The sequence below is a fragment of the Ranitomeya imitator genome, chromosome 3, assembly GCF_032444005.1.
Source record: "Ranitomeya imitator isolate aRanImi1 chromosome 3, aRanImi1.pri, whole genome shotgun sequence".
NCBI classification, from domain to species: Eukaryota; Metazoa; Chordata; class Amphibia; order Anura; family Dendrobatidae; genus Ranitomeya; species Ranitomeya imitator.
This window is the reverse complement of record NC_091284.1, coordinates 427,605,496-427,632,759: the sequence shown is the minus strand read 5'-3', so window position 1 is coordinate 427,632,759 and position 27,264 is coordinate 427,605,496. Positions and strand designations below refer to the sequence as shown.

The 27,264-nt window shown below is 45.2% G+C and overlaps 1 protein-coding gene across 5 annotated transcripts in view; it reads right to left on the bottom strand.

The window, feature by feature from the left end:
- ALDH3A2 (aldehyde dehydrogenase 3 family member A2) overlaps window positions 1-27,264 on the bottom strand; it is a 97,662-nt gene that overhangs the window by 46,404 nt on the left and 23,994 nt on the right. For all 5 annotated transcript variants that reach the window (XM_069757243.1, XM_069757242.1, XM_069757241.1 and 2 more), the window contains 2 exons: window positions 5,322-5,407; window positions 4,721-4,929 (listed from right to left, as the gene is read on the bottom strand). In XM_069757243.1, the coding sequence (XP_069613344.1) occupies window positions 4,721-4,929; window positions 5,322-5,407 (295 nt within the window). The remainder of the gene's footprint in view (window positions 1-4,720; window positions 4,930-5,321; window positions 5,408-27,264) is intronic.

Here is a 27,264-nt window from a genome sequence, read left to right as displayed (position 1 = left end):
TCGCCACGTAAAAAAGAAATAATGATCCTAACTTGTTGAACTGGGTCACCAGAGGAGCGAGGTTTCAAAGCCAGAAATAGTTTACAATTATTTTTGAAACTCAGAAATTTAGTTCTATCTCCAAAAAACAAATCTGGAATAGGAATTCTCGGTTCTATCATAGAATTCTGAACCACAAAGTCTTGAATATTTTGTACTCTTGCCGTGAGCTGATCCACACATGAAGACAGACCTTTAATGTCCATCGCTACACCTGTGTCCTGAACCACCCTAATGTCTAGGGGGGAAAAAAGGCAAAACACAGTGCAGAGAAAAAAAAATGGTCTCAGAACTTCTTTTTTCCCTCTATTAAGAATCATTAGTACTTTTGGCCTCCAGTACTGTTATGATAAGGTAATTCAGTACCACAATGGACATAGAGGTCAGAGCACATACAGTGACCTGACAATAACCCAAAAACATAGAACGAGCTCTGAGACGTGGGAACTCTGCTGACCGCAATCCCTAATCCTCTCCAACCACACTAGAGGCAGCCGTGGATTGCGCCTAACGCTCCCTATGCAACTCGGCACAGCCTGAGAAACTAGCTAGCCTGAAGATAGAAAATAAGCCTACCTTGCCTCAGAGAAATACCCCAAAGGAAAAGGCAGCCCCCACATATAATGACTGTGAGTTAAGATGAAAAGACAAACGTAGAGATGAAATAGATTTAGCAAAGTGAGGACCGACTTTCTGAACAGAGCGAGGATAGGAAAGGTAACTTTGCGGTCAACACAAAACCCTACAAAAACCACGCAAAAAGGGCAAAAAGACCCTCCGTACCGAACTAACGGCACGGAGGTACACCCTCTGCGTCCCAGAGCTTCCAGCAAGCAGGAAAAAACAAATAGACAAGCTGGACAGAAAAAAACAGCAAACAAAATAGCAAAGCAGAACTTAGCTATGCAGAGCAGCAGGCCACAGGAACGATCCAGGAGGAAACAGGTCCAATACTAGAACATTGACTGGAGGCCAGGATCAAAGCACTAGGTGGAGTTAAATAGAGCAGCACCCAACGACTTCACCACATCACCTGAGGAAGGAAACTCAGAAGCCGCAGTACCACTTTCCTCCACCAACGGAAGCTCACAGAGAATCAGCCGAAGTACCACTTGTGACCACAGGAGGGAGCTCTGCCACAATTCACAACACCCACCCCCCCGGCAGTATATATTAGCTCACACATACACATAATAGACAGGTCATGTGACTGACAGCTGCCGTATTTCCTATATGGTACATTTGTTGCTCTTGTAGTTTATCTGCTTATTAATCAGATTTTTATTTTTGAAGGATAATACCAGACTTGTGTGTGTTTTAGGGCGAGTTTCATGTGTCAAGTTGTGTGTGTTGAGTTGCATGTGGCTACATGAATGTAGCGACTTTTGTGAGATGAATTTTGTGTGGTGACATGCATGTAGCAACTTTTTGTGCGTCGAATTGCATGTGACAGGTTAGTGTAGCAAGTTGTGTGCAGCAAGATTTGCGCATGGAGAGTTTTGTGCGTGGCGAGTTTTATGTGTGGTGCCTTTTGAGTATGTGCAAGTTTTGTGTGAGGCAACTTTTGCATGTGTTGCAACTTTTGTGCATGTGGCAATTTTTCCGAGTGTGGCGAGTTTTCCACGAGGTGAGTTTTGCACGTGTGGCGAGTTTTGCGTGAGCCTAGTTTTGCATGTGGCGAGTTTTGAGCGGTGACTTTTGTGTTTCGACTTTTATGTGGCGAGGTTGGTGTATGTGTGGTGAAATGTGTGCTGAGGGTGGTATATATGTGTTCAAGCACATGGTAGTGTGTGGCGCATTTTGTGTGTGTGTTCATATCCCCGTGTGTGGTGAGTATCCCATGTCAAGGCCCCACCTTAGCAACTGTACGGTATATACTCTTTGGCGCCATCTCTCTCATTCTTTAAGTCCCCCTTGTTCACATCTAGCAGCTGTCAATTTGCCTCCAACCCTTTTCCTTTCACTTTTTCCCCATTATGTAGATAGGGGCAAAATTGTTTGGTGAATTGGAACGCGCGGGGTTAAAATTTTACCTCACAACATAGCCTATGACGCTCTCAGGGTCCAGACGTGGGACTGTGCAAAATTTTGTGGCTGTAGCTGCGACGGTTCAGATGCCAATCCCGGACATACACACACACACAGCTTTATATATTAGACTAGCTGAAGAGCCCGGCGTTGCCTGGGCATAGTAAATATCTGTGGTTAGTTATAGCACGTCACTTCTCTTATTTTCCCATCACGCCTCTCATTTTCCCAATCACATCTTTCATTTTCCCCCTCACACCTCTCATTTTCTCCCTCACTCCTCTCATTCCCCCCTAACACTTGTCATTTCAACCTCACATCTGTCATTTTCTGATCACTCCATTATTTTTCCTCACTCCTCTCATTTTGCACTCACACCTTTTCATTTTCACCTCACACCTCTCATTTTTACCTCATCACCTCAGTATATACATGTTTGTCATCTCCCTTATATATAGTATACGTATACATCTGTATGTCATCTCCTGTATATAGTATATACCTGTATGTCATCTCCCCTGTATATATTATATACCTGCTGTGTCATCTCCCCTATATATAGTATATACCTGAATGTCATCTCCTTCTATATATAGTATATACCTGTATGTCATCTCCTCCTGTATATAGTATATACCTGTGTGTCATCTCCCTTGTATATAGTATATATCTGTGTGTCATCTCCTCCTGTATATAAAATATACCTGCATGTCATCTTCTATATATAGCATATACCTGTATGTCATCTCCTCCTGTATATATATGTACCTGTATGTCATCTCCTCCTCTATATAGTATATAGCTGTGTGTCATCTCTCCTGTATATAGTATATATCTGTGTGTCATCTCCCCTGTATATAGTATATACCTGTGTGTCATGTCCTCCTGTATTAGACCTCGTTCACACGTTATTTGCTCAGTATTTTTACCTCAGTATTTGTAAGCTAAATTGGCAGCCTGATAAAGCCCCAGCCAACAGGAAGCCCTCCCCCTGGCAGTATATATTAGCTCACACATACACATAATAGACAGGTCATGTGACTGGCAGCTGCCGTATTTCCTATATGGTACATTTGTTGTAGTTTGTCTGCTTATTAATCAGATTTTTATTTTTGAAGGATAAGACCAGACTTGTGTGTGTTTTAGGGCGAGTTTCGTTTGTCAAGTTGTGTGTGTTGAGTTGCGTGTGGCGACATGCATGTAGCGACTTTTGTGAGATGAGTTTTGTGTGGCAACATGCGTGTAGCAACATTTTGTGTGTCGAGTTGCATGTGACAGGTTAGTGTAGCAACTTGTGTGGAGCAAGTTTTGCGCATGGCGAGTTTTGTGTGGTGCCTTTTGAGTATGTGCAAGTTTTGTGTGAGGCAACTTTTGCATGTGTTGCAACTTTTGTGCATGTGGCAATTTTTCCGCGTGTGCAAGTTTTGCGTGTGGCGAGTTTTCCATGAGGTGACTTTTGCACTTGTGGCGAGTTTTGCAAGAGCCTAGTTTTTGCATGTGGCGAGTTCTGCGCGTGGCGAGTTTTGAGCGGCGACTTTTGTGTTTCGACTTTTATGTGGCGAGGTTGGAGAATGTGTGGTGAAATGTGTGCTGAGGGTGATATGTGTTCAAGCACGTGGTAGTGTGTGGCGCATTTTGTGTGTGTGTTCATATCCCCGGGTGTGGTGAGTATCCCATGTCGGGGCCCCACCTTAGCAACTGTACGGTATATACTCTTTGGCGCCATCGCTCTCACTCTTTACGTCCCCCTTGTTCACATCTGGCAGCTGTCAATTTGCCTCCAACACTTTTCCTTTCACTTTTTCCCCATTATGTAGATAGGGGCAAAATTGTTTGGTGAATTGGAAAGCGCGGGGTTAAAATTTCACCTCACAACATAGCCTATGACGCTCTCGGGGTCCAGACGTGTGACTGTGCAAAATTTTGTGGCTGTAGCTTCGACGCCTCCAACACTTTTCCTTTCACTTTTTTCCCCATTATGTAGATAGGGGCAAAATTGTTTGGTGAATTAGAACGCGCGGGGTTAAAATTTCACCTCACAACATAGCCAATGACGCTCTCGGGGTCCAGACGTGTGACTGTGCAAAATTTTGTGGGTGTAGATTCAACGCCTCCAACACTTTTCCTTTCACTTTTTTCCCCATTATGTAGATAGGGGCAAAATTGTTTGGTGAATTGGAACGCGCGGGGTTAAAATTTCACCTCACAATATAGCCTATGACGCTCTCGGGGTCCAGACGTGTGACTGTGCAAAATTTTGTGGCTGTATCTGCGACGGTGCAGATGCCAATCCCGGACATACATACATACACACACACATACACACATTCAGCTTTATATATTAGATTTTAGGAGTCAGAGTCGGTCCATTTTATACCGACTCCAACTCAGACTCCACAGCCCTGAAGTATAGGCTTTAATTTATTATCGTGCGCAGAACATTTAGCTGAAGAAGGGGTCATCCTGGTAGTGGACAACCCGTTTAATGTCCTGAAACCTTAAAAAAAAAAAAAAAAAAAACTTCCTAAGAGAAATGCAGATCATGCAAATCATCATGACATCAGGCGTTATCTATCAGGTCATAAACACTTAATAATCCGATAGCCAAAGTCACCCATCAACCGTGACTTTTCATTTTTTCTGTAACACTCACCTGCTGGCAATATCAATATCACAGTCCTTATCAATGTAACATGGACTTTTCCCTCCCAGTTCAAGGGTGACAGGCGTCAGGAATTTAGATGCTGCGGTCATGATAATTTTGCCAACGGTTGCATTCCCAGTGTAGAAAATGTGGTCAAATCTTTCAGCAAGCAACTCTGTTGTCTCTGGAACTCCTCCATTCACCAATGGGTAAAGTTCCTACAAGATCAAAAAAGAAAATATGAAATTTGAAAAGGTCACTAGCTTTAATGGATACATTTTTTTGGGGGGGGCTGTGCACTTTATTTTGCTTTATATACGCAGGTGCATTAGGGGGTCATCCTAATTGGGTGCACCGTGTTGTGGTGGGATTGCTTTTGAGTTCTTTTGATAAAAGTTGTGTAATCAGGGTGTCCTGTTTTCTCTATCAGCAGACTGCAGATTTACTAAGGTACGGCATACTCGTTTTCCTGCTACATGTGGATGGAGTGTTAGATTATAATTTGCTCCATATTTGCAGTGTAGAAATCCACAGCATCTGAACCCAGTCTTGCACACTTTTCACCTACACACATACTTGGTTACTTGAAAAATGTGCATAATAAACATACCTTGTCCAAGTATCGGGGGACAATTTTCTCCAAAAGCTTGGCAGTATGTTCGCTCACCTCAGATGGTTTGATCACCACAGCGTTACCTTTAAAGAAATGCAATATTAGGGATCAGTTCACACTAGGAGTTATGCAAATTTTCAGCTGCTTTTTACAGTACCAGCAAAGTCTATGAGAGTTCAGAAATGTCAGGCACACAGCTAGGTTTTTTGTTATCAGGATTATGTGCTTTGCATGCTTTTTTGCACAATGGAGCATGTCCCTTCTTTCAACATTTTTCACCCACTGAAATAAATGGGTGGTGAAAATAAACGCATCAAAAATGCAAGTATCAGGTTTTGCTGTGTTTTCTTTGTGTCAAAACCTGATTCTATAGAATAGGACTCTTTTTAAAACATGCTTTTCTTGCTCTGCAGCTTCTTTCCTGCCAAGAGATCAGGTTTTACTAAAGAAAAAAAAACAAAAAAACATCTAGTGTGAGCTTTCCCTAAAAATCAACCGATTCATCATCATTTGGGAGGATTTCTAGAGAGATTTTTCGTTTTTTAATATTCGTTACTTTTTTTTTTTTTTAGAAGCCATGTTCTAAACTTCCAGACATGTCAGGATTTCTGACATGTCTGACATTTTCCTGAGAAAAACCAGACATTTTCTGCAAGAAATCCACAAGAAAACCGCATGCGTTTTTGCCGCGGTTTTTCCAGACACTTCCCAATGCATTTTGTAGTGGGAAATCCGCAAAAAAACCCGCAAAATTAATGAACATGCTGCAGTTTTTAACGCGATGCGTTTTTTTTCGCGGAAAAAAAACGCATCATGTGCACAAAACATGCAGAATTCATTCTAAATGATGGGATGCTTATTGTATGCGATTTTATAGCATTTTTATTGGGAAAAACCGCGAAAACACCACGAAAAAAACGCAACGTGTGCACACAGCCTAAAGCTGGGAAGCATACGCCCAGCTTCAGAGATGTAGTAGGAATGAATGGCGCGTATGCGCTAGATTTGCAGCTCGTGCAAATTATGTCATCACACGCTCACTCAATAGCGCCATACATGCTGGTTAGGCAGGGACTTTACTCATACATAGGTGAACGGTGCTGGGTTGCAGGGCATGGGGGACAAGACAAATTCCCTTTAAGTAGGAGCAGGAATGGTCCTAGATTGGGTCGTACAGTGTTGGTGACACTCTATTCGAGATATCTGCCCGCTCACTTTTGGAGCTTCATTGTAAGGAAGTTATACAGTAACCCCCCCAGTGCAACATAAATCCAAGCAAGTTTTCTGTGCATCACTGTCAATGTGAATCCTCATTAGAATGGGAGAATTAGGTGATCTGGCAGACTTTGAAAGCGGAATAATCCTTGGTGCCAAATTAGCCAAGGCCAGTACATGAGAAACTGCCATTGTTCAGTTTTCTCACGCAATGCTCCTGATAGTGTGATCGGTAGGAAACATGCAGCTAAAAGGGATCAACTCGTTGAGGAACGGAGTCAGAGGAGAATGTCTGGAATCTTCCTGATAAACACACAGAGCACAGTCAGGCAAACTGCAGCCGACTTCAACAGCGAAAGTGACAGTGTTCTAGCAACTTGTCATTCCTTAGCACGGATACACTAGAACAGCCGAAGACCAGTTTGCTGTGTAAGGGTATGTGCACATGACGTGTTTTTCAAGCAGATCCTGCCAAAAAGAATGCACCTGTGCATAGCAATGTTTAAAAAAAAACAAAAAAAAAAAAAAAAAAAAAACTTGCTGTCAATATATTCAGCCTTTTTAACCCCTCTGTGACCTTGGACGTACTATCCCGTCGAGGTGCCCTGGGCCTATCTGACCCTTGACGGGATAGTACGTCCTGCCCTTTAATGCGATACCGCGACTTAAGTCGCGGTGATCGCATTAAAATTCCGACGCCATCTCACCTGGGGGGAGATGGCCTCGGCATCCAGGGCATTGTCGCCGCCCACCCGCCCTCTCGATCGCTGTGATTGGCTGTTCAATTCTGAACAGCCAATCACAGCCATTCTCATTGTTTCAGCCAATCGGAGCGGCTGAAACAATGAGGTCACAGGCTAGGATCGAGTACCGATGTACTCGATCCTAGGTCCGGTGCCTGGCAACGCCAGGCACCGGCAAGAACAGCCCGGATTGGCGCGATCGCCGATCGCATCGATCGCGCCAATCGCAGGGCACCGCGCGGTATTACCGCGCTGTGCCCTGCCGGAACCTGCGTGGATCGGTGCTCTAATAGCACCGATCCTAGGATAGGACACAGTGCAGGCCCAGCAGGGCCTGCAGGAGCCGATTGGCGCGATCGATGTCATCGTCGATCGCGCCAATCACAGGGCGCAGCGGCGATCACTCTGTGACCGCTCTGTGCCCTGCAGGTGACCTGGCTGTGACCTGCCTAGGATGGCGCGAACAGATCCGATCCTAGGCAGGTCACAGCCAGGTCACCAGGAAAGCTCTGATTGGTGGGATCGATGTTATGGTCGATCCCACCAATGACAGGTCACAGCAGCAGCATGACCGCTCTGTGACCTGTCTGTGTCACCTGCCTGACCTGTGTATGACCGCTCTGCAGGGTCCTCATTCTAGCTGAGGATTCCTACAGAGCGGTCATACTGCTGGATCTCCCTGCTGGATTTTGTGCCTGGATCTCCCTGCCGTGCTGGGTATTGTGGTGCCACAGCAGCCTGTAGCACCACAATCCCTGCTAAAGAAAGAAGACAACTAAACGTAAGTTTTATCCCTGATCCCTGCCCAATCCCCGTTCATCCACCCCAATCCCCGTTCATCCACCCCAATCCCCGTTCATCCACCCCAATCCCCCCTTCCCCCTCTTTTTACCCCCTCCACCCCCATTTGTGCCGCCTCCGTGCGCACATTTAGTAGCCGCCGAGCGTTGATTGGTGACGCAGTTCACCGATCAACGCTCGCGCTCGCTTTTTTTCCCTCGCCCCCGTTGCGCCAACTCCGTACACACATTCCGCAGCCGCCAAAGTTTGATAAGTGACGCAGTTCACTTATCAGAGTTTGTGCCTGCCGGTTTCCTTTTTTTTTTTTCACCCCCCTTTTGCGCCACCTGACTACAACCGTACGTTTTGATCACTGATCCCTGCCCAATCCCCACTTCCACCCCCATCTCCCTTCCCCCTCTTTTTACCCCCCTTTGCACCTCCTTCCGTGCGCCCATTTAACAGCCGCCGAACGTTGATTGGTGACGTAGTTCACCGATCAACGCTCGCGCTCGCTTTTTTCCCTCACCCCCGTTGCGCCAACTCCGTACACACATTCCGCAGCCGCCGAAGTTTGATAAGTGACGCAGTTCACTTATCAGAGTTTGTGCCTGCCGTTTTCCCTTTTTTTTTTTTTCACCCCCCTTTTGCGCCACCTGACTACAACCGTACGTTTTGATCACTGATCCCTGCCCAATCCCCACTTCCACCCCCATCTCCCTTCCCCCTCTTTTTACCCCCCTTTGCACCTCCTTCCGTGCGCCCATTTAACAGCCGCCGAACGTTGATTGGTGACGCAGTTCACCGATCAACGCTCGCGCTCGCTTTTTTTCCCTCACCCCCGTTGCGCCAACTCCGTACACACATTCCGCAGCCGCCAAAGTTTGATAAGTGACGCAGTTCACTTATCAGAGTTTGTGCCTGCCGTTTTCCTTTTTTTTTTTTCACCCCCCTTTTGCGCCACCTGACTACAACCGTACGTTTTGATCACTGATCCCTGCCCAATCCCCACTTCCACCCCCATCTCCCTTCCCCCTCTTTTTACCCCCCTTTGCACCTCCTTCCGTGCGCCCATTTAACAGCCGCCGAACGTTGATTGGTGACGCAGTTCACCGATCAACGCTCGCGCTCGCTTTTTTTCCCTCACCCCCGTTGCGCCAACTCCGTACACACATTCCGCAGCCGCCAAAGTTTGATAAGTGACGCAGTTCACTTATCAGAGTTTGTGCCTGCCGTTTTCCTTTTTTTTTTTTCACCCCCCTTTTGCGCCACCTGACTACAACCGTACGTTTTGATCACTGATCCCTGCCCAATCCCCACTTCCACCCCCATCTCCCTTCCCCCTCTTTTTACCCCCCTTTGCACCTCCTTCCGTGCGCCCATTTAACAGCCGCCGAGCGTTGATTGGTGACGCAGTTCACCGATCAACTCTCGCGCTCGCTTTTTTCCCTTCAGCCTTTTTGCGCAACCTCCGTACACACATCCCGCAGCCGCCAAACTTTGATAAGTGACGCAGTTCTCTTATCAGAGTTTGTGCCTGCCTTTTTTTTTTTTTTTACAGGTTTTTCTTCTCCTTTTAGCATTTTCTTTTCAGATAAGTTTGCACAAATCACTATCCCCCCACACATACACATACAGTTATCAATAAAGTGCACCCAATCACCATATTCACACAAAAATGTCCCGCTCGTCCCGTTCGTCCCAACAGCGCTATTCATTGGAGGAGGCATATGCTTTCCTTGCCTCCGACACTGATAGCGAGGGAGAGGATCCCACTTTTCTTCACTTTTCTGATTCTTCATCCTCTTCCTCCTCCTCCTCCTCTTCCTCCTCCTCCTCCTCTTCCTCCTCGGGTCCTGCGGAACCACCACGCAGACGCCCCAGGACAGAAGATGAGGCAGCCCCCACCACTCCTGAACCAGCGCTCCCCACTGCGGAACCCACATGGACCTCGCCCCCCGAAAATTACGAGCCACTGATTCCTGATTTTGTGGCAGAATCAGGAATCAAGTTTGACACCACGGGCCTCACAGAAACAGACTTTTTCAAAGTCTTTTTCTCTGAGGATTTTATTAACCTCATGGTGGAGCAAACTAATTTGTATGCTCGTCAATTTTTGGAGCAAAACCCCGGTACATCATTTTCCAACTGGTCTCCTGTAGACGCAGTTGAAATGATGCAGTTTTGGGGCCTGGTCCTCCACATGGGGATCGTGAAGAAGCCAGAAATGCGGCAATATTGGAGTGTAGATGTTTTATATAACACTCCAGTATTCCGAATGGCCATGGTTCGGAGACGTTTTGAGGCCATCCATAAATTCCTGCATTATTCCGATAATGCACAGTGTCCCGCACGAGATGACCCCAACTTTGACCGTCTGTTCAAAGTTCGGCCGGTCATCGAACACTTCAACAAAAAGTTTTCTGAAGTGTACGTGCCCAAAAGGGACATCTGCGTGGATGAGTCCTTGGTCCATTTTAAGGGGCGGCTCGGATTCCGTCAATACCTGCCCAACAAAAGGGCCAGGTACGGAATCAAACTCTACAAGCTGTGTGAGAGTGCCTCAGGGTACATCCACAGGTTTAGAGTGTATGAAGGGAAGGACAGCAGGATTGAACCCCCTGAGTGTCCTCCTGTCCTGGGAGTGAGTGGGAAGATCGTGTGGGATTTGGTGCACCCACTGCTGGATAAAGGTTATCACCTCTATACTGATAACTTTTATACCAGCATCCCACTCTACAAATCCCTCTCTGCGCGAGGTACCGCAGCCTGCGGTACTGTGCGCAAAAATCAGAGAGGCCTCCCAAAGACGCTACTTCGGCAGATGCTCAGAAAAGGTGAGAGCAAGGCCCAATGTAGCGACCACCTGCTGGTGGTCAAGTACAAGGACAAGAGGGATGTCCTTCTCTTGACCACCATACATGGTGATGGCAGAGCCCTCAGCACTGTACGGGGTACCTCTACACAGGTCTGCAAACCGGACTGTGTACTGGGCTACAACAAAAGCATGGGGGGGGTTGATCTCTCTGATCAACTCCTCCAACCATACAGTGCTTTGAGAAAGGCCAAGGTGTGGTACAAAAAGTTGGCCGTCCACATCGTACAAATGGCAATGCTCAACGCTTTCCTGCTGTTACGATGTGCACGCCACACCGATACGTCGTACCTTCAGTTCCAGGAGGTAGTGGTTAAGGCCCTGATATTTGGTACTCCGGAAGGAGAGGGCCCCAGTACTTCCGGAACTGAAGGTGCTCGTATCGTACCAGGCCAGCATTTTCCGGGGGTGGTCCCGCCAACCGGCAGAAAAGGTAAGCCGCAAAAAAGGTGCCGAGTGTGTTACAAAAGGGGAATACGCAAGGACACCATTTATCAATGCGACACCTGCCCCGAAAAACCTGGCCTGTGTATGAAGGATTGCTTCAGATTGTACCACTCCTCCATGCACTACTAATTTACTTTACAAGAAAGCGTACATTAGTTCCAAAAAGGGGGCACATCTAGATAAGTTCCTTGGGGGGGGTCTAGGTTCCAAAATGATGTCACTTGTGGGTTTTTTTTACTGTTTAGGCACATCAGGGGCTCTGCAAACGGAACATGACGACCGCAGACAATTTCTGCATTCCAAAACGTCACAACTTCCCTTTCGAGCCCCAACGTGTGCCTAAACAGTTTTTTCCCACATATGGCGTACCAGCGTAATCAGGACAATTTGGACAACAACTTTTGATGTCCAATTTCTCCTGTTACCTTTGGGAAAATTAAAAATTGGGGACTAAAATATCATTTTTGTGGGAAAAAATAGGATTTTTTATTTTCACGCCTGGGCATTATAAACTTTAGTGAAGCACGTGGGGGTTCAAATTTCTCACCACACAACTAGATAAGTTCCTTAGGGGGTACAGTTTCCAAAATGGGGTCACTTGTGGGGGGTTTCTACTGTTTAGTCACATCAGGGGCTCTGCAAATGGAACATGATGCCAGCAGAACATTCCATCAAAGTCTGCATTCCAAAACGTCACTACTTCCCTTTCGAGCCCCAACGTGTGCCCAAACAGTAGTTCCTCCCCACATATGGGGTATCAGCGTACTCAGGACAAATTGGACAACAACTTTGGGGGTCCAATTTCTCCTGGTACCCTTGGGAAAATTAAAAATTGGGGACTAAAATATCATTTTTGTGGGAAAAAATAGGATTTTTTATTTTCACACCTGGGCATTATAAAGTTTAGTGAAGCACGTGGGGGTTCAAAATTCTCACCACACAACTAGATAAGTTCCTTAGGGGGTACAGTTTCCAAAATGGGGTCACTTGTGGGGGGTTTCTACTGTTTAGTCACATCAGGGGCTCTGCAAATGGAACATGATGCCAGCAGAACATTCCATCAAAGTCTGCATTCCAAAACGTCACTACTTCCCTTTCGAGCCCCAACGTGTGCCCAAACAGTAGTTCCTCCCCACATATGGGGTATCAGCGTACTCAGGACAAATTGGACAACAACTTTTGGGGTCCAATTTCTCCTGGTACCCTTGGGAAAATTAAAAATTGGGGACTAAAATATCATTTTTGTAGGAAAAAATAGGATTTTTTATTTTCACGCCTGGGCATTATATACTTTAGTGAAGCACGTGGGGGTTCAAAATTCTCACCACACAACTAGATAAGTTCCTTAGAGGGTCTAGTTTCCAAAATGGGGTCACTTGTGGGGGGTTTCCACTGTTTAGGCACATCATGGGCTCTCCAAACGCGACATGGCGTCCGATCTCAATTCCAGCCAAAGTTAGCTTGAAAAAGTCAAACGGCGCTCCTTTCCTTCTGAGCCCTGCCATGCGCCCAAACAGTGGTTCCCCCCAAATATGGGGTATCAGCGTACTCAGGACAAATTGGACAACAACTTTTGGGGTCCAATTTCTCCTTTTACCCTTGAGAAAATAAAAAATTGGGGACTAAACGATCATGTTTGTGGAAAAAAATAGGAATTTTTTTTTTCACGCCAGGGCGTTATAAACTTTCGTGAAGCACTTGGGGGATAAAAGTGCTCATGACACATCTAGATAAGTTCCTTAGGGGGTCTAGTTTCCAAAATGGGGTCACTTGTGGGGGGTTTCCACTGTTTAGGCACATCAGGGGGTCGCCAAACGCGACATGGCGTCCGATCTCAATTCCAGCCAAAGTTAGCTTGAAAAAGTCAAACGGCGCTCCTTTCCTTCTGAGCCCTGCCATGCGCCCAAACAGTGGTCCCCCCCCACATATGGGGTATCAGCGTACTCAGGACAAATTGGACAACAACTTTTGGGGTCCAATTTCTCCTTTTACCCTTGAGAAAATAAAAAATTGGGGACTAAACGATCATGTTTGTGGAAAAAAATAGGAATTTTTTTTTTCACGCCAGGGCGTTATAAACTTTCGTGAAGCACTTGGGGGATAAAAGTGCTCATGACACATCTAGATAAGTTCCTTAGGGGGTCTAGTTTCCAAAATGGGGTCACTTGTGGGGGGTTTCCACTGTTTAGGCACATCAGGGGGTCGCCAAACGCGACATGGCGTCCGATCTCAATTCCAGCCAAAGTTAGCTTGAAAAAGTCAAACGGCGCTCCTTTCCTTCTGAGCCCTGCCATGCGCCCAAACAGTGGTCCCCCCCACATATGGGGTATCAGCGTACTCAGGACAAATTGGACAACAACTTTTGGGGTCCAATTTCTCCTTTTACCCTTGAGAAAATAAAAAATTGGGGACTAAACGATCATGTTTGTGGAAAAAATAGGAATTTTTTTTTTCACGCCCGGGCGTTATAAACTTTCGTGAAGCACTTGGGGGATAAAAGTGCTCATGACACATCTAGATAAGTTCCTTAGGGGGTCTAGTTTCCAAAATGGGGTCATTTGTGGGGGGTTTCCACTGTTTAGGCACATCAGGGGGTCGCCAAACGCGACATGGCGTCCGATCTCAATTCCAGCCAAATTTAGCTTGAAAAAGTCAAACGGCGCTCCTTTCCTTCTGAGCCCTGCCATGCGCCCAAACAGTGGTCCCCCCCCACATATGGGGTATCAGCGTACTCAGGACAAATTGGACAACAACTTTTGGGGTCCAATTTCTCCTTTTACCCTTGAGAAAATAAAAAATTGGGGACTAAACGATCATGTTTGTGGAAAAAATAGGATTTTTTTTTTTCACGCCCGGGCGTTATAAACTTTCGTGAAGCACTTGGGGGATAAAAGTGCTCATGACACATCTAGATAAGTTCCTTAGGGGGTCTAGTTTCCAAAATGGGGTCATTTGTGGGGGGTTTCCACTGTTTAGGCACATCAGGGGGTCGCCAAACGCGACATGGCGTCCGATCTCAATTCCAGCCAAATTTAGCTTGAAAAAGTCAAACGGCGCTCCTTTCCTTCTGAGCCCTGCCATGCGCCCACACAGTGGTCCCCCCCCACATATGGGGTATCAGCGTACTCAGGACAAATTGGACAACAACTTTTGGGGTCCAATTTCTCCTTTTACCCTTGAGAAAATAAAAAATTGGGGACTAAACGATCATGTTTGTGGAAAAAATAGGAATTTTTTTTTTCACGCCCGGGCGTTATAAACTTTCGTGAAGCACTTGGGGGATAAAAGTGCTCATGACACATCTAGATAAGTTCCTTAGGGGGTCTAGTTTCCAAAATGGGGTCATTTGTGGGGGGTTTCCACTGTTTAGGCACATCAGGGGGTCGCCAAACGCGACATGGCGTCCGATCTCAATTCCAGCCAAATTTAGCTTGAAAAAGTCAAACGGCGCTCCTTTCCTTCTGAGCCCTGCCATGCGCCCAAACAGTGGTCCCCCCCCACATATGGGGTATCAGCGTACTCAGGACAAATTGGACAACAACTTTTGGGGTCCAATTTCTCCTTTTACCCTTGAGAAAATAAAAAATTGGGGACTAAACGATCATGTTTGTGGAAAAAATAGGATTTTTTTTTTTCACGCCCGGGCGTTATAAACTTTCGTGAAGCACTTGGGGGATAAAAGTGCTCATGACACATCTAGATAAGTTCCTTAGGGGGTCTAGTTTCCAAAATGGGGTCATTTGTGGGGGGTTTCCACTGTTTAGGCACATCAGGGGGTCGCCAAACGCGACATGGCGTCCGATCTCAATTCCAGCCAAATTTAGCTTGAAAAAGTCAAACGGCGCTCCTTTCCTTCTGAGCCCTGCCATGCGCCCACACAGTGGTCCCCCCCCACATATGGGGTATCAGCGTACTCAGGACAAATTGGACAACAACTTTTGGGGTCCAATTTCTCCTTTTACCCTTGAGAAAATAAAAAATTGGGGACTAAACGATCATGTTTGTGGAAAAAATAGGAATTTTTTTTTTCACGCCCGGGCGTTATAAACTTTTGTGAATAACTTGGGGGATAAAAGTGCTCATGACACATCTAGATAAGTTCCTTAGGGGGTCTAGTTTCCAAAATAGGGTCACTTGTGGGGGGTTTCCACTGTTTAGGCACATCAGGGGGTCGCCAAACGCGACATGGCGTCCGATCTCAATTCCAGCCAAATTTAGCTTGAAAAAGTCAAACGGCGCTCCTTTCCTTCTGAGCCCTGCCATGCGCCCAAAAAGTGGTTCCCCCTCACATGTGGGGTATCAGCGTACTCAGGATAAATTGGACAACAACTTTTGAGGTCCATTTTCTCTTTTTACCCTTGGGAAATTAAAAAGATTATTGCTGAAAGATCATTTTTGTGACTAAAAAGTAAAATGTTAATTTTTTCCTTCCATGTTGCTTCTGCTGCTGTGAATCACCTGAAGGGTTAATAAACTTCTTGAATGTGGTTTTGAGCACCTTGAGGGGTGCAGTTTTTAGAATGGTGTCGCTTTTGGGTATTTTCTGCCATATAGACCCTTCAAAATGACTTCAAATGTGAGGTGGTCCCTAAAAAAAATGGTTTTGTAAATTTGGTTGTAAAAATGAGAAATTGCTGGTCAAATTTTAACCCTTATAACTTCCTTGAAAAAAAAAAGTTTGTTTCAAAAATTGTGCTGATGTAAAGTAGACATGTGGGAAATGTTATTTATTAACTATATTGTGTCACATAACTCTCTGGTTTAACAGAATAAAAATTCAAAGTTGGAAAATTGTGAAATTTTCAAAATTTTCGCCAAATTTCCGTTTTTTTCACAAATAAACGCAAGTTATATCGAAGAAATTTTAGCACTATCATGAAGTACAATATGTTACAAGAAAACAATCTCAGAATCGCTAAGATCCGTTGAAGCGTTTCGGAGTTATAACCTCATAAAGGGACAGTGGTCAGAATTGTAAAAATTGGCCTGGTCATTAACGTGCAAACCACCCTTGGGGGTAAAGGGGTTAAACTTTGTTGCTCTAGGCTTCCAAAGTGAAAAAACTAAAAACCCTGACTACTATTCCGGTGGCTTCCGATTGGGTGCCGCTCATTATTAATACATACAATTAACTCATTCCCATTTTCCCGTGCTGATATCAGATTTTTTCCTTCAGACAGAGCCAGTCTGAGGAGGGTGTGGGGGAGCATAATTGGCCAGATACTCTCAGATGAGAGAATACGCGCTCATGTGACCCCAGCCTAATAAATGGCTAGTGAGTATATAGTTTGCTTTTTTTAAATCGTTCCATTTTTTTCACAAATTACCAAAATTCAGAAGAAAGATAGTCTGGGGCTGAAATTTAACCCTTCACTTGTCACCCTCCACATATCTTCTGATCAATAATAAAAAGTATGTTTTGAAGAGAACAGCACAATGTGAAACCATAAACCCCAGGTTATAAGAAATGGATGTTAGGTTAGAATGAGCGGAGACATGTCAGAGAGAACACAGGTTCTAGACAGAACTACCGTATATACTCGAGTATAAGCCGACCCGAGTATAAGCCGACCCCCCTAATTTTGCCACAAAAAACTGGGAAAACTTATTGACTCGAGTATAAGCCTAGGGTGGAAATGTAGCATTTATCGGTGAATTTCAAAAATAAAAATAGATCATTATTTCCCCATAGCTGTGCCATATAGTGCTCTGCACCGTTCATATTGCCCCATAGATGCTGCACAGATGCCCCATATAGTGCTGTGTGCCGTTCGTACTGCCCCATAGATGCTGCACAGATGCCCCATATAGTGCTGTGTGCCGTTCATACTGCCCCCATAGATGCTGCACAGATGCCCCATATAGTGCTGTGTGCCGTTCATACTGCCCCCATATAGTGCTGTGTGCCGTTCATACTGCCCCCATAGATGCTGCACAGATGCCTCATATAGTGCTGTGTGCCGTTCATACTGCCCCCATATAGTGCTGTGTGCCGTTCATACTGCCCCCATATAGTGCTGTGTGCCGTTCATACTGCCCCCATATAGTGCTGTGTGCCGTTCATACTGCCCCCATATAGTGCTGTGTGCCGTTCATACTGCCCCCATATAGTGCTGTGTGCCGTTCATACTGCCCCCATATAGTGCTGTGTGCCGTTCATACTGCCCTCATATAGTGCTGTGTGCCGTTCATACTGCCCCCATATAGTGCTGTGTGCCGTTCATACTGCCCCCATATAGTGCTGTGTGCCGTTCATACTGCCCCCATATAGTGCTGTGTGCCGTTCATACTGCCCCCATAGATGCTGCACATAATTCTGTGCTGCCGCTGCAATAAAAAAAAAAAACCACATACTCACCTCCCTTGATTGCAGCTCCCAGCGTCCGGTCCCGGCGCCTCCATCTTCCCGGCGTCTCTGCTCTGACTGATCAGGCAGAGGGCGCCGCGCACACTATATGCGTCATCGCGCCCTCTGCCTGAACAGTCAGAGCGCAGACGCCGGGAAGATGGAGGCGCCGGGAAGATGGAGCGACGCCCGGCGGCTGGAACGCGGACAGGTGAATATAACATACTTACCTAGTCCCAGCGATCCTCGCGCTGTCCCTGCCTTCCTCCCCGTCCTTACAGCTATACATTTAAACAACTGAAATATTTTTTAATTCTTCATCAGCACAAGATATTAGGATAAATAGTTGACACAGGAGTCATGTGCTGTTTAACAAGGAACGACGCCAGAATATCTGATCCCCAAGCTCTAATGTAGCAACAAAACACAGTTATCACAGAAGAGTTGTCTATATGCAGACAGAATGCGTAAAATGGTTTTCTACTACAAATATAAGGAGCATATTAGACCCTTTAATGACCAATGAGGACATGTCATGGTCCAGTGATAGCCCCCATTTATGACGTACATTTTAATGTCGGTGGTCTCATGTGGGCAGCGCTGCCTTATAATGATTGGGCAGCGTTATTGAGGCAAGTAAACGTCCACAGGGCGGAATCTCTGTTAGCTGAGGGTCATATGGCTGTAGAGTCTTTCAGCCAAGAAAAGAGTCAATTATGCTAATGCCACTCAATGAAGAATGTCAGCATAGTGTATAGAGTGCATAGATTCTCTTGGATGGGAACTGTAGCACTCTAGGGAAAGCAGATGGAGAACCAAATTTCTCCATTCAGCAAGTCCGCAAAAATCGGACATCATCGGAGTGCAGCCCAATGTTTTCCAAACAACAATAGGCTTGAAAGGATGAGTGTCTTCCAATTTCAGAATAATATCACAGCATGCTGAACTTTTTTTTTTTTAACCCCTTCATGACCCGGCCTATTTTGACCTTAAAGACCTTGCCATTTTTTGCAATTCTGACCAGTGTCCCTTTATGAGGTAATACCTCGGGAACGCTTCAACGGATCCTAGCGATTCGGAGATTGTTTTCTCGTGACATATTGGGCTTCATGTTAGTGGTAAATTTAGGTCAATAAATTCTGTGTTTATTTGTGATAAAAACGGAAATTTGGCGAAAATTTTGAAAATTTTGCAATTTTCACATTTTGAATTTTTATTCTGTTAAACCAGAGAGTTATGTGACACAAAATAGTTAATAAATAACATTTCCCACACGTCTAATTTACATCAGCACAATTTTGGAAACAAAATTTTTTTTTGCTAGGAAGTTATAAGGGTTAAAATTTGACCAGCGATTTCTCATTTTTACAACGAAATTTACAAAACCATTTTTTTTTTAGGGACCACCTCACATTTGAAGTCAGTTTGAGGGGTCTATATGGTGACACCATTCTAAAAACTGCACCCCTCAAGGTGCACAAAACCACATTCCAGAAGTTTATTAACCCTTCAGGTGCTTCACAGCAGCAGAAGCAACATGGAAGGAAAAAATGAACATTTAACTTTTTAGTCACAAAAATGATCTTTCAGCAACAATTTTTTTGTTTTCCCAATGGTAAAAGGAGAAACTGAACCAAGAAAGTTGTTGTCCAATTTCTCCTGAGTACGCTGATACCTCATATGTGGGGGTAAACCACTGTTTGGACGCACGGCAGGGCTTGGAAGGGAAGGAGCGCCATTTGACTTTTTGAATGAAAAATTTGCTGCACTCTTTAGCGGACACCATGTCACATTTGGAGAGCCCCCGTGTGCCTAAAAATTGGAGCTCCCCCACAAGTGACCCCATTTTGGAAACTGGACCCCCCAAGGAACTTATCTAGATGCCTAGTGAGCACTTTAAACCCTCAGGTGCTTCACAAATTGATCCGTAAAAATGAAAAAGTACTTTTTTTTTTCACAAAAAATTATTTTAGCCTCAATTTTTTCATTTTCACATGGGCAACAGGATAAAATGGATCCTAAAATTTGTTGGGCATAGATGGGCACCATCTTGTCCTTCTCCATTGTTTCTCCCTGCCATGTCCTGCTATTTTACTGTGAAGCCATAAATCAATAAAGAACGGACCTTTTGTACGGACGGTGAGTGCTCTTCTTTTCCTTCATGCCTTTTACCATTTGAGACAGTTTTTTTTCCTCTGAATGAGCACCCATAGTCCGGAGTGGCTGAAGCACGCTTTACAGCTACAGGGAGGTGAAATTGGTGTAACAGGCTGATTGTGCGCACTTCTATTTTCTACAATGCTGGTACCCCATATGTGGGGGTAAACCACTGTTTGGGCACACGTCGGGGCTCGGAAGTGAGGGAGCACCATTTGATATTTTGAATACAAGATTGGCTGGAATCAATGGTGGCGCCATGTTGCGTTTGGAGACCCCCTGATGTGCCTAAACAGTGGAAACCCCTCAATTCTAACTCCAACACACCCCTAACCCTTATCCCAACTGTAGCCGTAACCCTAATCACAACCCTAACCCCAACACACCCCTAACCCTAACCACAACCCTAATTCCAACCCAACCCTAAGGCTATGTGCCCACGTTGCGGATTCGTGTGAGATTTTTCAGCATCATTTTTGAAAAATCCGCGGGTAAAAGGCACTGCGTTTTACCTGCGGATTTACCGCGGATTGCCAGTGTTTTTTGTGCGGATTTCACCTGCGGATTCCTATTGAGGAACAGGTGTAAAACGCTGCGGAATCCGCACAAAGAATTGACATGCTGCAGAAAATACAACGCAGCGTTTCCGTGTGGTATTTTCCGAACCATGGGCACAGCGGATTTGGTTTTCCATATGTTTACATGGTACTGTAAACCTGATGGAACTCTGCTGCGGATCCGCAGCCAAATCCGCACCGTGTGCACATAGCCTAATTCTAAAGGTATGTGCACACGCTGCGGAAACGCTGCAGATCCGCAGCAGTTTCCCATGAGTTTACAGTTCAATGTAAACCTATGGGAAACAAAAATCGCTGTGCACATGCTGCAGAAAAACTGCACAGAAACGCAGGGGTTTACATTCCGCAGCATGTCACTTCTTTCTGCGGATTCCGCAGCGGTTTTACAACTGCTCCAATAGAAAATCGCAGTTGTAAAACCGCAGTGAAATGCACAGAAAAACATTCCTAACCCTACCCCTAACCCTAATTCTCTAATTCTAACTCCAACCTTAGTGGGGGAAAAAAAAAAAATTCTTTATTTTATTATTGTCCCTACCTATGGGGGTGACAAAGGGGGCGGTCATTTACTGTTTTTTTTTTAATTTTGATCATTGTGAGGTTTTATCACAGTGATCAAAATTCACTCTGGAACGAATCTGCCGGCCGGCAGATTCGGCGGGCGAACTGCGCATGCGCCCGCCATTTTGGAAGATGGCGGCGCCCAGGAAAGAAGACGGACGGACCCCAGGAGGCTAAGTAAGTATAAGGGGGAGGGGGGGTTGGAGATCAGGGCACGGGGGGGAGGGGGGGGGGCGTCGGAGCACGGGGGGGAGGGATCGGAGCATTGGGGGGGGGGGGTGGATCGGTGTGCGGGCGGGTGGATCGGTGTGCGGGGGGGGGGTGGATCGGTGTGCAGGGGGGTGGGATTGGAGCACGGGGGGAGCGGACAGGAGGACGGGGGAGCGGAGCACAGGACGGAGGGGAGCGGACCACAGATCGGAGGGCTGGGGGGGGGGCGATCGGTGGGGTGGGGTGGGGTGGGGGCACATTAGTGTTTCCAGCCATGGCCGATGATATTGCAGCATCGGCCATGGCTGGATTGTAATATTTCACCAGTTTTTTAGGTGAAATTTTACAAATCGCTCTGATTGGCTGTTGAAAGTGAAACTGCCAATCAGAGCGATCGTAGCCACGGGGGGGTATAACTCCTCCTGTCCCTGCACGCCGGGTGAAATTACAGTTAACCCTTTCACCCGGCCTGCAGGAACGCGATTCCGCCATGACGCATACGCTGCGTCATGGGTCGGAATGGCACCGACTTTCATGACGCAGCGTATGCGTCAAAGGTCGGGAAGGGGTTAACAGACAGGCGGTCATCAGCACTGCCCTATTGAATAAAGGGAAATTAGACTTACTGGTAATTCCATTTCCAGGTAGTCCCTCGGGACAGCACCATGGAGGATGTCCTTCCTTGACCTATAGCGGGACAGGATCATAGAGAGGTTAAAAGGACCCTCCCACCTCCACCCTCCAGTGTGTTGTTTCAAAGTACCACCGAGGATGGAAATAAATGGTCTAAACGTGCCGTTACAAACATGTCTGTAATAACCATTAAACTGCTTCATTTTAATTTCGAGCCATGGTGACCCAAAGGATAAACGATCTGCCGGTAGATTAATCCCGAACAATCCTAAAAAACAAACATAAGGGAGGGAACTACGGGTGCTGTCCTGAGGGACTACCTGGAAACCGAATTACCGGTAGGTCTAATTTCCCTTTTTCCATTACGTCCCTCAGGACAGCACCATGGAGAATACCAAAGCAACTCTCCCAGGGTGGGTACAGAAGCCCAGGAATCAAAGTCCCAGTCAAAAACCAGACTAAATATATAGAGGATCTGAAAGATCAGAAAAAACATAGATATCTAAAGAGATCCGCAAAGAAAATCACCGTAGTGAGTGCCTGGTATACATCTATAATGGCCAATTACAGTATGAATGTGGTAAGTGAAATAAGCATCAGAAGCAGAGAGTGAAATACACCCATTGTACTCCAATATCAATAATAAACCACAGCAAGTTATTTATTGTGATAGATACTTATAGACATCGCAGCTCCAGAATAGGGTTAGAGAACCTTATTGCCCAGCAAATATGGTGAAAGTCACAGCCACCACACAATGAGGACTGTACCGACCAATAATAAGCTGCATGTGCGTATAACACAGGACTGTTCCTTCATCGGTCCTTCTGGGCTCAGATTAAGCCTTGGTTACAGACCAGCTTACCGTACTACCTACCGTACGCATAGCAAATGTGGTGCCAATATTCAAAAAGGGCTCTAAAAGTGAACCTGGAAATTATAGGCCAGTAAGTCTAACCTCTGTTGTTGGTAAAATATTTGAAGGGTTTCTGAGGGATGTTATTCTGGATTATCTCAATGAGAATAACTGTTTAACTCCATATCAGCATGGGTTTATGAGAAATCGCTCCTGTCAAACCAATCTAATCAGTTTTTATGAAGAGGTAAGCTATAGGCTGGACCACGGTGAGTCATTGGACGTGGTATATCTCGATTTTTCCAAAGCGTTTGATACCGTGCCGCACAAGAGGTTGGTACACAAAATGAGAATGCTTGGTCTGGGGGAAAATGTGTGTAAATGGGTTAGTAACTGGCTTAGTGATAGAAAGCAGAGGGTGGTTATAAATGGTATAGTCTCTAACTGGGTCGCTGTGACCAGTGGGGTACCGCAGGGGTCAGTATTGGGACCTGTTCTCTTCAACATATTCATTAATGATCTGGTAGAAGGTTTACACAGTAAAATATCGATATTTGCAGATGATACAAAACTATGTAAAGCAGTTAATACAAGAGAAGATAGTATTCTGCTACAGATGGATCTGGATAAGTTGGAAACTTGGGCTGAAAGGTGGCAGATGACGTTTAACAATGATAAATGTAAGGTTATACACATGGGAAGAAGGAATCAATATCACCATTACACACTGAACGCGAAACCACTGGGTAAATCTGACAGGGAGAAGGACTTGGGGATCCTAGTTAATGATAAACTTACCTGGAGCAGCCAGTGCCAGGCAGCAGCTGCCAAGGCAAACAGGATCATGGGGTGCATTAAAAGAGGTCTGGATACACATGATGAGAGCATTATACTGCCTCTGTACAAATCCCTAGTTAGACCGCACATGGAGTACTGTGTCCAGTTTTGGGCACCGGTGCTCAGGAAGGATATAATGGAACTAGAGAGAGTACAAAGGAGGGCAACAAAATTAATAAAGGGGATGGGAGAACTACAATACCCAGATAGATTAGCGAAATTAGGATTATTTAGTCTAGAAAAAAGACGACTGAGGGGCGATCTAATAACCATGTATAAGTATATAAGGGGACAATACAAATATCTCGCTGAGGATCTGTTTATACCAAGGAAGGTGACGGGCACAAGGGGGCATTCTTTGCGTCTGGAGGAGAGAAGGTTTTTCCACCAACATAGAAGAGGATTCTTTACTGTTAGGGCAGTGAGAATCTGGAATTGCTTGCCTGAGGAGGTGGTGATGGCGAACTCAGTCGAGGGGTTCAAGAGAGGCCTGGATGTCTTCCTGGAGCAGAACAATATTGTATCATACAATTATTAGGTTCTGTAGAAGGACGTAGATCTGGGGATTTATTATGATGGAATATAGGCTGAACTGGATGGACAAATGTCTTTTTTCGGCCTTACTAACTATGATACTATGTTACTACAAGGAGACCTGCAGGACAGAGGTCCTGGACTGCGGGAAGATCAAACCAATAACAGTTAGTACATGGATAATGGCACAGCATTGGGTGTACGCACAGTACTCATCTAGGAGATCACGTCTATTCCAAATCCTTAGATGTCTAACCCCAAATAAGGGTTATACATTGTTGAAACTAAGGAATACACCATCCAGCAGGTAATATCTCCTGCCATTACCAACGTCTGGCTTCTCATTAGAAGCTCTGAAAGAGAAACGTGGATCATCACTCCTGTTTTACTGATGTTAGACACAGGGCATCTGAACTGTGAACCGATGACGGTGGTGGTGGTGGTGCAAGTAAAAATCTTCCGACACTTGAAATTATTCGGAACTGCATTTATACGAGTCATTAGTCCAGACATTATAAGTATGTCAACTTATTTGTCCATATATGCATATACGCACATACATATCCCAAGAGGCAATCTTCTCAGGGATCTTTATACACTCAGACTGCCATTGTGGGAGTAACCATATTCCATGGCTAGAGAAAAGTAGGTTTCTTCCTCATAACAGAGGGAGATTATCTACTGTGAGGCAGTGAGACTATGGGGTCTTAACAGTAAGAGCCCTGGATACAGTTTCATTTATCTTAGGAGCCGTGAGTATGGGATCCTCTGCCACACGACACAGTGCTGCTGCTTCACCACAAGGTACAGAAGGCCGTGCTGATGTCCCTGGTAAACGAAACGCAACAGACTTATGGGACAAGAATTTGTCTGATTGGCGAATGTAGAGTTTGGGAAGGATTAATAATAATAACAATAATAAACTTTTATTTATATATAGTGTCAACATATTCCACAGCGCTTTACAGTTTGACAGTTTCAAACACAACAGTCATAAGTAACAACCATATAATAATTAAAGCAAAATAAGACGACCCTGCTCTTGAAAGCTTACAATCTACAATGAGGCGGGGAAGATACAAAGTACAGGTGTGTATTTACAATGATGTATTTACAATGATGGTCCAGCCATCTTCAGGGGGTGGGGGATAGATGGAGATAGTGAATGGGCTACACGCACAAACATAAAATGACTGATTAGGGAACGTGATAGACCGCTCTGCACAAATGTGTCTTAAGGGAGCGCCCAAAACTATGCAAATTATAGATGGTCCTAATATCTTAGGGCAAAGCATTCCGAGGTGGAAGGAATCCTTCCTTTCAACTCGTGGGATTTTCCGCTCCCGGGACAGTAGTATGTCCTTCTATAGGATTATAGGATGTACCAAAATGACTTATGTCATCTTTTAAAGCGAATTATGAAATAGACTTGCTTTTAGCACTCAAGGTAGAACCTACCTGAGAGACCTGTTCCAAACAGAAGAAATGCAGATTTTACCAAGCCAATTCAAGCATATCTGTTTCCTTGGCTAAGCCCTGTTGTAAAGAATGAAGTAACAGAAGCTGGATCTGGGTCCAAAACACAAGGACTCAATATCCAGAGTTGAGGCCCAAGACAAAAATGTGAAGTGGTAGGCCGATGATACAATGTGCGGCCACACAACAAGGCACCAAACAGAAGGTCTGATCCAGTGGCTCACAGCCAGAGGCGAAAAAGGCACCAAGCCCGACACATCGATACCCTCTGCCCTGCAAAGGGCACCGAAACCTTATAATGCAAAATGATGCATATAGGAACTATGAAGCATATAGGAACTATGAAGCAATATAATGCAATATGATGTACAAAGTCACTATGAAGCACTATGATGCATATAGCAACTATGAAGAAATATGGTGGACAAAGGCAATTTGAAGCACTATGATGCATATAGGAACAATGAAACAATATGATGTAATTAATGAAGCAGTATGATGCATGAAGTAACTATGAAGCGCTATGGTGCATATAGGAACAATGAAGCAATATGATGAATATAGGGACTATGAAGCAATATGCTGTAATATAATGCGCAAAGTCACTATGAAGCGCTATGATGCATATTGGAACCATGAAGCAATATGCTGTAATATAATGCACAAAGGCAATATGAAGCGCTGATGCGTATAGGAACCATGAAGCAATATGCTGTAATATAATGCACAAAGCCAATATGAAGCGCTGATGCGTATAGGAACCATGAAGCAATATGCTGTAATATAATGCACAAAGGCAATATGAAGCGCTATGATGCACATAGGAAACCTGAAGCAATATGATGCACAAAGGCAATACGAGCACTATGATACATATAGGAACAGTGATGCAATATGACGCACAGTCACTATGAAGCGCTATGATGCACATAGGAACATGAAGCAGTATGATACAGTATGATGCAGAAGGACAATATGAAGCACTATGATGCATATAGGAACAATGAAGCACCATTATGCATATAGGGACCATGAAGCAATATGATGCAATAGGATACACGAAGTAACTATGAAACAGTATGATGCCACAGAGGCACTCAATATGATGCATAGATGTCCTATGATGCAGTATCATGCACAGAGGCACCCAATATGATGCATAGATGTCCTATGATGCAGTATCATGCACAGAGGCACTCAATATGATGCATAGAGGCACTATTATGCAGTATTATGCATAGAGGCACTCAACATGATGCATAGAGGCAGTATGACTAGGCCATGCCTGAAGGTGCCAAACAAGAGACCAGACTTAAGGTACCTTCACACTGACCAACTTCACAACGATATCGCTACACATCCGTGACGTTGCAGCGTCCTGGATAGCGATATCGTTGTGTTTGACACGCAGCAGCGATTTGGTTCCTGCTGTGACATCGTTGGTCGGAGCAGAAAGTCCAGAACTTTATTTCGTCGCTGGACTCCCGCAGACATCGCTGAATCGGCGTGTGTGACGCTGATTCAGCGATGTCTTCACTGGTAACCAGGGTAAACATCGGGTTACTAAGCGCAGGGCCGCGCTTAGTAACCCAATGTTTACCCTGGTTACCAGTGTAAATGTAAAAAAAACCAAACACTACATACTTACATTCCGGTGTCTGTCGCTCCCCTCGGCGTTCTGCTTCCCTGCAC